This window comes from Sciurus vulgaris (genome assembly GCF_902686455.1).
Source record: "Sciurus vulgaris genome assembly, chromosome: X".
Taxonomy (NCBI): domain Eukaryota; kingdom Metazoa; phylum Chordata; class Mammalia; order Rodentia; family Sciuridae; genus Sciurus; species Sciurus vulgaris.
The window spans coordinates 28200831-28211905 of record NC_136471.1 but is presented as its reverse complement, the minus strand read 5'-3'; the positions used below and the strand labels follow the sequence as shown (position 1 = coordinate 28211905).

Below are 11075 nucleotides of genomic sequence, written 5' to 3'. Positions count from 1 at the left end.
TTTTAATTATGAAGAGAATTCACATGTTATATGTATTTACAAAAAGGGAAAAGCCTTCAGTACCTCCTTAAAGTTTCCTTTCCTTTGTAACTTTTGACTTAAATTTCAAGTCTTTCTACCTAAATTTCAGTTTTATTTTATTAAAGACTTTTTTTTTTCCAAACACAGGTATTCCTAGTTCCTTCTTTCTTTTATTTGTACTTCATATTCCTGATGAAATAACCTGATGAATCTTGAATGCTTTTGATATTCCTATTTTTCAGACTTTATCCCTGTAATATTTATTTTTCTCATTTATTGTGCTTATATACTTTTTATTTATCAGAATAATTTTATTCTGTTATTCTTATGCTCTTAAGGCATCATCCTTTAAATTATTTCACAGCCAGAAGTCTGATGTTTTCATGTCTCTTAGTGAACAATTTTCTCTGTACAGAATTCATAATTGCCCTTGGCAGCCCATTTCAGAATTTGAAAAGTTTGGTTCCTTTTTCCTCTTGTTTATCTTATTGCAGCAGACATCAAGTAACCTTTTAGTTTTTCATGTTTCAAAAGCTCCAATTTCCTGGTCTTTTCCTCATGGAATCCTCCTCCTAAATCATATACATTTTAGTGATTATTCAAGACTCAAAAATAAATAAGCAAATATATGTAAATATATTACATGGTGTTAGATGTGCTTCTCTCTTTTTTTCCAGCTACATAGAGATGGTAAAACTTTTACTAACCTTTCCAGGATCCCACTCTTGAGTTTTTGTCTGAAGCTGTAGAAGCTCATAAGTTAATTCCAGATTTTCTAATTCTGGTTTGGGAAATCCAGGTAGTACATTGTGTAACTGGAAACCAAATAGCTCCAACCAACTTCCAATATCTGTAAGATACAACATTTAAAAGAAAACAACATTCACAAAGCTCATACTTTGAATCCTATATTGAAAACTTGAGGTATGCACCTCCTGCCTTCAATGTATTTAGAAAATGGGGAGGCAGGGATCCAACTTCCCTGTGTGACTCACTTTAAAACAGATTATCTCTCTATATGGAAACCTTTTGACTTGTGGAGAATCCCAGAGATAGGCTCAGTTTACTGCATTGCAACCCTTAATGTGGTAGTGGCCTAAGACCACATGGACTGTGATATTAGAGATATTCCATGCAACATAGTCCTGAATTTTTCTTTTATGAAATTGCTCACACAAATTTTTAAGAGGGAAACACAGAAACAGAAACAGTTTAAAGAGAAAAAATAGCGGGAGGCAAAAGCATCAAGTTTGAAGTTAACTGGTACATTTTGCTCACTCTAGAAACCTAAGGAAGAGAGTAAATGCACAATACTTGTGGGCTAACTGGCAGGAAGAGGAAACATTTACAAAGGTGTTGAGATTATGTGATAAAATAAACAGCACTGAGTTATCTCGAGTTTAGCTTAAAGTTTTACACCATTCAAATACCTGTGGTATACTTTGCAACATCTTGAATTTTGCCAACTGGGTAGTTATTTTCAAAGGAGTAGAGGTTGAATGGTTTAGGAAGGAGGTTCAACTGTTTCCATATGTGATGATTAGGCGTGGTCCATCTACCAGCGACAACATCATAATCCCTTTGCCCCAGGTGCACTAATTTAGTAAGGAAATCATAGAGTCCTCCATGAAAACCTATGATGACCTGAAAGTCAGGGTAAGTGTCATGATAGATGTCACCATAAGGTGTGTACAGTATCTCCTTTATGACCTGACCTCGACTGCTGAACACAGCTAGTGGGGTACCTGTATTATCACAGGCTACATAATATTCTTCACCACTGCTTAACTCCATGGCAATAAGGTGACCTTGGAGATCATAATACAGAGATGTAATTTCCGAGCTTGTGTGGTTATACAGATGAGTAACTCTTATGGGGTTGGCAAGGTCTGCATAAAAGAATTGGAGGTGCTGCCCTAGGCTGGACTTACTGGCAACACGTCTCCCAAGCCCGTCATAGTAATACTGCACAGTCCAGCCAGAAACCTTATTGTAGGCTTTCTGCAGCAGACCATTAGAATTATATTCAAATATGTCATTTCCTCTCTGCCTCAGAAAGCCATCTTCATCCATTTTATACTGAATTTCTCCTAGTCTGGTGATGCGGTCTCGGAGGTCATATCGGAGAGGAGTGAGACGAGCACTATTCCCATGGCTCAGAAGGTTGATGTTTCCATTCAGGTCATAACTATAACGCCACTGGGTTTTGTCATTTACAGAAACAGTTTGCAGTTGTCCATCAGCATCATATTCATAGAAATACCTAGTTATATTGGCATCTACTCCCACCCTTATATCACATATTACCATACGGCCCATGTTGTCATATTGAATAGTCATCCAGTAGGCAATTGCCTTTAGGATTTCATATTGGACTTCAATGACCTGTCCATTGGCACTGAAGATCTTGGTGTGCTTCATCACTGTAGTAGTTATGACTTGATTTAAATCATAATTAATTACACTGAATTTTCCAAACTGCTCTGTTCTACCAGAGACATCAACATATCGGTACAGATCTATGGGCAAAGGGGTTTCATTGATCACAGCTTGCATGCTAGTGACACGGAAGTTGTTGTAACTGTAGTCAAATCGTGCATTCACAAGACCTTCTTCACTGAATCTGAAAATCTGACGTCCAATAAGAGGCCCTGTAGGAATAAAAATAATGAGAAAAAAAGCTGGTGATAAATGTAGAGCAATCGGGTAGGTCTAGTGTTACTCAGTACTGACAATACTACATTCAAAATGAAATAGTATAGGCTGATCTATGATGTCTGAGGCCTGGGCATATCATCTCATATATATTCTTAGCATGGTGATCACAATATATGGAAAAAATACTGTATAGCATAGTTAAGAATGATTTAATAATAGACACTATAGAAGTAACAACATCCAGGAGCCTGGGTGGTGAAATTGGTATCATGACTATGCATTCTTGCTATAATCATTGATACAAGTGCTTTCATTTCATTTAAACTTTCCTACAAAGTCAGAGGGTTAGGTTTTCCCAACGTCCAGCATCAAAGTAAGTGGATTCGGGCACGTTATAAACCCAAAGAATGAAATACATTAGAAAGTTGTGACTCTTGTCATCAACTGAGGCTTACAGAGGTTACCTAGGGCTTGAGCTAGTTTCACTGAGATTCATATCTTGCAGCTGCCTCTTTGGGAAGATTTGGTGGTGAGAAGGAACGGATATACAGTTAGACTAGGTACTTAGATCTCAACTTTCTTGAGAGCTGAAGGAAAGAAACAGAAATGTACTACATGTTTGTAAGGAATCCACTTTCAGGCAAACTATAACATGTTTTAATTTTCAGTGCAAGATAATTTGAAAAGTAGAGCAAGGTTTTTGAATTGAATGTGCATAGGATAACACTTCTATTTCCAAATGTGACCAGCTAAAATTGTATAAAATACTGACATATGTATCACCACACTTTCATAACAAACCTGTTTGCCTATATCTGATTGTGCAGATGAATCCATCGTGCATCAGGTGTATTGTCTTGATCACTCCAGAAGACTCTTCATATGTTAATGTGACCTGAGTGGTATCATAGAGAATCTCAGATAGCCTTGCTTGCTTGGTGTACTTGTATAATACTCTGCGCCCTGTCCCCAGATGCAGAGTCTGTAGTAATCTGCCATCTCGACTATAGTCTTGGATGAAAGAAGTGCTGCTGTCTGGTGGGGTGTAGATGTTCCGGTAGTACCCCACTGAAAGCATGGTTTGTAAGCTGTGGCGCACCATGCTAGGCATGGTGACTGACAGCAGACAATCCGATTGGTCATACTCAAAGATGTAACGCCGCTGGCTATGTAAGAGAAGCATGACAGACTGAAACGAGACAAAGGCAATATAGCATAATATGTACCACTAAAGTTGAGATTAAAGAAAATATACACTCATCCATTCCACACAAATTTATTAAGCATCTGCTAAGTGCCAGGCACTGTGGTAGACCTAGCAGATACAGTAGTGTGCAATAATGGTGCCTACCCTCAAGTAATTTACCATTTAATGGAGGATAAAGACAAGTAACCAAGCAATCAAAGTAGAGTGTGAAACATGTTATGACAAGGAAAGTATAGAGTACTTATGAGAGGTAGAGGAAGAACAGACTTAAGGGGTCAGAGAAAGTTTCCTGGAGAAAAGAACTGAATGAGGACTTAAAGGATGACTAAAGATTAGCTGGGTAAAGGCAGGGAGGGGTCTGGGGATTTGGAGAGATTGCTCCAGATAGAGGTACATCATTGTGACAGTCCGAATATTGACGAGAACACATAGAGGAACTTTGTGTGGCCAGAGCATGGATGTGCTGGGGGTCAGGGTGGTGAATGGCAAGAGGTGAGTACAACTGGGTCTACATCATGTGGGGCTTTTGAAGCCATTCAAAGGGGCTTGAACTTAAAGCATGTTGGTAACCAAGAGCCATTGAGAGGTTTCAAACAAGTTGAGGATTGGTGCTTGCACAGCTTGGAGAAATAGTCAAGTTGGTATTTTAGAAAGGTCATGGTTGGTTCAATGTGGAGATGTATTGGAGGGAGGTAAATGGAGGTTAGGGGATGTCACATATTAACTTATAGTCACCAAAAAGTGTTGATTTCACATGGTAGATTTTTTCTGAAAAGTTGCTCATTGAACATTACTGTTGTTTTGTAATACATGTTTCAACTAGTCATGTTTCAGTATTTGGGGAGCATAAGATTAAAAGTAAAGAATTCTCTGGTTATGCAATTCCTCTTCCCCAAACTGATTTATATTTGAGGAACAAACATTTGTTGAGGTATAATACCTTACATGTAATAAGTGTTTCATAAATATTGGTTGATTTTATTTTAATTTAAAATATAGGCATAAAAAGTACTGTTTTAGGGAGGACTTTAATTCACTAGCATTGAAATCTCATCTTTTAATAAATATTTTTGATATAACTCCCTAAGAGAGTTTTATCCCTCCCCTCTTGGGAATCACCTTATCAAGCAAAAGGATTTAGTTGAGCCTTATTTTCTGGACTTTGTGTTATGAAAACAAGTAGTTTTCATTTTCTAGATACAAATTACATAAATATTTATGATGGTGAATTATATAAACATATAATGTACATTTGTATCTTCCAAATATGAAATTATATTCTAATACCGAATGTGCTTTTTGGAACCACATAGCTTTCCTATCCTTTGAGAATTATTGATTTTGAGTTATATATCAGTACCAGGAAGTGAAAAGTCAGTGATTTGCTTTTTCCTTCAGTCTTGTTCAGTCTTTCTTTTCCACCAACATGCCTGGGGATCCAGAGGTGAATGCAGAAATCCTGTCAGTTTGTCATCTGTGGACAACCTGTATCTCTCCATAGCCTGTAGTTCCACCATTGTGACCTCTGAAAAACCTCCAGAACAAAGGCAGGAGACCTGGAAATCCTGTATGAGCCTTGAGGGCAGGAAGGCAAAACTGTTTCCCTTGATCAAGGTGGAACTCAATAAAACCATCAGGGATCTTTTTCCTATTAATGGAGCAGCATGTGGCAGCGGCTGAGGGCAGAGGGGCTTTATACAGGAATTGGTGGAAAATGCCTTTGGATTATTTTTATGCTGAAAGTCAGATTTCCAAGCTCCTCTGCACTCTTCTGTCAATTTGCCATGGACAAATGACATCTGTCACCTGTGATGCTGGCCAGGGACGACAACCATATGGCCTCCTCATATTATCTAGTACCAGCTTGCTTGGGCCATGCCTTTTCCAGTTGCTGTATCAACCTTGCCAAAAATTTATAGCACATCATTATTGTATTCTCTCCTCTGTTCTCATTCTCCAGCATGCAGTAAAACACTGCCTGAACCCTGTTCCTAGGTGGTGCTGATGCTGAACTGTCTCAAAAGCTCTCTAGTCTATTTTAAAGCTTCCTGCCAATGGCAAGAATGTGGATGACGTGATTAGTAATCTTGTGAATGTAACTGTCATGTTGCCAGAATACCATTTAGCTCTCACTTGGCTGCTTTTTCACTTTGGGTGGGCATTATTATCAGTTTGTTCATAAACAACGCTTATGAATCTATCCAATGCCCACATTGCTGTTGCAGGATAAAAGACCATATCTTATTAGTTCAGATAATAGAGTGGGAGGCTTTTATTCCTTTAATTGATTGTTATATCCTAAAAAGAGATCCTTGTAAAGAAAAAAAATAAAAAAGAACAATCATGGCCGTATACTTACTTGAACAAAAATAGAAATGAGAGCAGAAATTTGAAAAGTTAAAGCATTTGAATGACCACCAGATGGCAATGTGGGGCCATATGGAGGCTCAAGCCAGAGACAGCATTTTGTCCCTGTAGGCAGCCTTTCTTTGAAAACCTCAGTCCCAAAGAGGCAATTTTGTATAAATGTGTAAGACTAAAGCAGATTATTAAATGATTATAAAATTTATTTAAATGTATTTTAAAAATGAAGTTCATAAGAATGATTTTGGGAGACTGAAAGATTTACATTTACAGTAATACAAAATTTTAGCTCCACAGGTCTTCAAAATATAATTAACTCAGAGAAGTGTCATAAATCAAGACAGAATTAATGACTACATAGAGAAAATTTAAGAAACAATAATTGATTTTTTAATAGAGGAGAGATCATTTAAGCAACTTCAGCCATTACCCAAACAATTATTTTTCTCCTAATAGCTACAAACCATTGTTCACAAAAATGATATGTATAACTTTGAATTACTCTAGAGGAAGTCAAATTATTTCTACAAGATTTTCTGCATGTTAAGGTTAACAATGTGCTGCTTCTTTTAAAATATATAATGGCAAAAGTATGGCAAGCAAATTTGCAGAGGTGATAACAGAATTATTTTGGGGTGAAAAAGAGAAATACATTTTAAAGTTTGGGGGGTTCTTATTTTAAAACATATCACAAGGACAAGCCTCTTTGTCCCTTCTCTTCCCCTCTCTTGAAAGGATGTGTCAGGAAAGGCCATGTTAAACAAAGAACTAGAGAGAACACAAGGAGTCCCAAAGCCTCAGCAAGTCACTGAAAAAATTACAAGTAAATTGGATTTTAGCAAATTCAATATTCTTTCATTTTTTCCTTGAATCACAATTTCAAGGATGTTTTAATTTCTTTTCTTCCTTCTTTTCTATCTCTCTCCATTTCTTTGTTTTTTTTTCCCCCAGTTTTGATCTATCTTCAAGTGGCAATGAGTGCTAACTAACATTTAAATTCTCTAGTTTGGTACTTTATATTATTTCATTTAATCACCATATCAATCCAGTGAATTAGTTATTATCATCAGTAATAACAATATTAATAAAACAAGTTTCATGATAAATGATTTTTGGAAAGTAAGGAAATATTCCATAATTACGTGTTTTGTAGGTTCTGAGTTTTGTATAATAGGATTGCTTAAATAAGGAGCTGCCCTTTTAATTAGAGAACAAATTAAACATTAAATAAAGAGAGGAACAAAAGTCAAATAAAAGGCCAAATGATTTCGCTTGTCTCACTGGTCAGTAAATTAGTCTTTGGAAGTCACTAGGGTTTTTCTTGATACATTGTTCTAGGTCAATAAGTTCTTATTTCTGTCCACTGGAAACATTGACAATCTCATAAAGCTTTTTGTTTGGTATTTTTAAAAAATAATTATTGCTCACTAAGTTTCTACAGCAAAGAGAACTCATATGAAGTGTGCTTCAAAAGATTCTTTGCTCAAGCCAATTTGATGAAATAATCAGCTAATTCAGAAAAGAGAAATAATAAGATGTCCTTATTGGTGTTTGAGAAGACTGCATGCAGAGCAGAAATTTAAATTTTCAATAGGCTCTTTTGTTATTGTACAGACAGCCTAAAGGGAAAGTCTTAGGAGACCTAGATGTGACTGTCTGTAAGCAATTAGCTCCATTGGTCACACTCTGGTGCTACTGAGGTTGGGGTTAAGAGTTCAAACCTGCATATGCTCCTAAGGAGTTTTGGCTATCTCACTAGTCACATAGAGGACCTGTGTAAGGATTATTCCTGGAAGACTAAGTCAGCCAATATGATGTAAATGATCAGTGGCATCTTTTTTAAAATGAAGGTCATCAATACATGCCTTAAGAAATACTTTGCCTATGTATACATACCACCATAAATTTGGGTTCCATTAATGTTTTAACAACTTTGACACTTGTAGACCTAAAGCTACATTATTTGCCAGTCATTCTTGTTATACAAATTCAAAAAAGGAAAGCCTTGCTTTGTAAGATTCAGATTTTCCCAGTGTAGATGATGGATCATAAATTTCATCAGAAGAAAACAACACAGGGTTGATATAGCAAAGGACTCGCTTCTTTTACGTTGGCTCCCAAGCGAACTCTGCTTTATCTCCTAAGCATATCCAACTTGGTAAAATCCCTAGCAACACACTCTGGGAAGTAGTAAAGAGTTTTATGACATACAGCAACTGACATTATCATCATCATCATCATCATCATCATCATCATCATCATTATCATTATTACTTTGATGGGTATATCAGAAAGGCCTGGCATCATTCTGCACAAATAGTGACATTTTGCTATGTGAGATATGAACTCATGTCTAAGAGCTTCTATAAGTTACCGTGCACTGATTGCCCTCGAATCCTTAAGTGAAGATATTTAAAAATTTTCCCAGAAATTAATTCAGGACTAACTATTCAGTTGAATGGGTAAATGTGGGAAAGAAGAGGCACTATCTTAGGAGATCAGAAGTGAAAATGGCAGAGAGAAGTCAATTGCTCTTATTGTTCCCTGGTACTGATCTGACCAGAAATCATTTTGCTGTTTTAGGGACTGATGATTGCAAATGGTTCCCGTGGTGGGATTAACATCCTTTTCTTTTTTTCCAGACACAAGCCACAAGCTCCCATTATGGATGCTACTGGAGACTTACTCCACACAAAAGCCTATTACCAATGAGGCCTCCCTGCCACCATTTCCTCAGGCTGATTATTTTGAAAATTAGTCCTCAAATGTATACAACTAAAATTTCACTGACTTTGCTAAGAAAATTAGAATTCCTTATCCACTGGGTAAGAGACCCTTTACCAGAGTTGAGATACATTAACCCACAGTTTTATAATTTTCTAGCTATTTTCCCTCAGTACAAGATTTCATAATAATAAAGATACCTTTTCAAGAGCATGAACAAATAGGCTCAAATGAGGAAAAAGCCAAACCATTATCCTGACTTCAGTTTGAAACAGTACTTGGCAGAGGATGGAACTGGGGAAAGTTTTCAACTGAAAAATAGCTTATCATCATTGGCTCACCATTTTTTGTTGTCATTTATACAGAACAGCTAAAACAGATTTTTCTCTGTAGGTCCTCACCAAGGTGGGTAATTAGGGCTACTATCAATATTCCCATTCAGGAATCTCAAAACTAGGTTTTCTCCCTACATACTTACTTACCTTTTCTAAGTAGGTATAGCTCCAAATTTTCCCATCGGCCCAAGTTCTTGAGATTATTTTCCCACTCTGATCATATTCCATTTTTTCATTCCATGTCCCTCTTTGAATAAAAGTAACCAATCCTGAAGGTGAATATGTGATGTTCACTTCATTATATCTGCTTACAGGAGACCAAAGAATAGGTCGCCCAGTCTGGTCATAAAGAATTCGAAGGGTGAATTTTCGATGGTCATCATAGATTTTTCCAGTGCGGGTAATATGATCAAAATCTATGGAGAGCAGGTTCCTGTTATGGGCCTACAAAAAAGAGATATGAAGTAACATTTTAAGCACTGCCTTTATTCCTAAACTAGTGTTTTCACAATCCTGAAGCTTTTTCTGTTTCTCCAATGATCAGTCTCTCTTCACCTCTGAATCTTCATGGCTTCACATTTCTCAGATGCCAGTTATCTCTATTTCCTCACAAGTGTGCACTCCTGGAGGGCCAAAGCTATGTTTGAATTCCTGGGACAGTATTTGACATACTCTTCGCATTCGATTTATGGTTGTTGATTTTTTTTTTCTGTAGCTCAAGCTTCAAGTGAACTACCACAATTTTCAATAATTATGTGATATTATTTTATGTGAATCAGATACCTACTCAGGAGTGGGGGTTCATGGTTGGCTTCTCCCCCTTTCCCTTTCAAGAGGCTAGACATAAAATGGTGAATTATTTATGCAATAAGAAATCAGTAAAAAGGAACATAGTGAGTCCTAATTTATACAGAGATTCTCTTCTTTGACTTCCTTGTACACCTGGGAATAGTGAACTTCATATCTGTCACAGGGGAACTCAGATTCTCTAGAGATGGAACCCCACTCAACAATATTTCCATTGAGGCAGTTAAGTAAACCTGGTAAGTGTTGGTAGGTCCCCAGCATTTGAAAGGGCGGCACAACTAACGAGTTAAATTTGGATTCCAAATTAAGCAAATTAGTACAAGCACTTTGGAAAGCAGCATGGAGATTCCTCAAACTACTAGGAATGGAACCACCACACCACCCAGCTATTCCACTCCTTGGTATTTACTCAAAAGAACTAAAATTAGCATAGTACAGTGATAAAAGGCACATCAATGTTTATAGCAGCATACTCCACAAGAGCCAAGTTATGGAACCAGGCTGCATGCCTATCAATAGACAAATAGTTAAAGAAAATGTGGTATATATACACAATAGAGTTATACTCAGCCATAAAGAATTAAATTATGCCATTTCCTAGTACATGGATGGAACTGGAGTACATCATGCTAAGTAAAATAAGCCAGACTCAGAAAAGTTAAGGGTGAAATGTTTTCTCTCATACACAAAAGCTAGAGAAAATAAAAATAAAAAGGAGATCTCATGAAAATAGAAGTGAAATCAGTAGAGTAGAAAGGGGATGAACTGGGGAATGAAGTTTGCCAAAATTATTCTCTGTGCATGTATGAATATATTACAATGCATTCTAATTTTATATATAACTAAAATGCATCGATTTAAATACTAAATAAATAGAAGGAAGATCAGTAGAGTAGAGAAAGGGTATCATAGGGAAGGAGGAGAGAAGGGAAGGGAATGTTACTGGGGATCGAAACAAA

At 36.8% G+C, this 11075-nt stretch overlaps 1 protein-coding gene across 7 annotated transcripts in view; it reads right to left on the bottom strand.

Annotated features, from left to right (window-relative positions):
• The window catches only part of TENM1 (teneurin transmembrane protein 1), a 753664-nt gene that overhangs the window by 5321 nt on the left and 737268 nt on the right, over positions 1–11075 (bottom strand). For all 7 annotated transcript variants that reach the window (XM_079123321.1, XM_079123316.1, XM_079123318.1 and 4 more), the window contains 4 exons: positions 9457–9753; positions 3481–3868; positions 1452–2672; positions 729–871 (listed from right to left, as the gene is read on the bottom strand). In XM_079123321.1, coding sequence (XP_078979447.1) covers positions 729–871; positions 1452–2672; positions 3481–3868; positions 9457–9753 — 2049 coding nt within the window. The remainder of the gene's footprint in view (positions 1–728; positions 872–1451; positions 2673–3480; positions 3869–9456; positions 9754–11075) is intronic.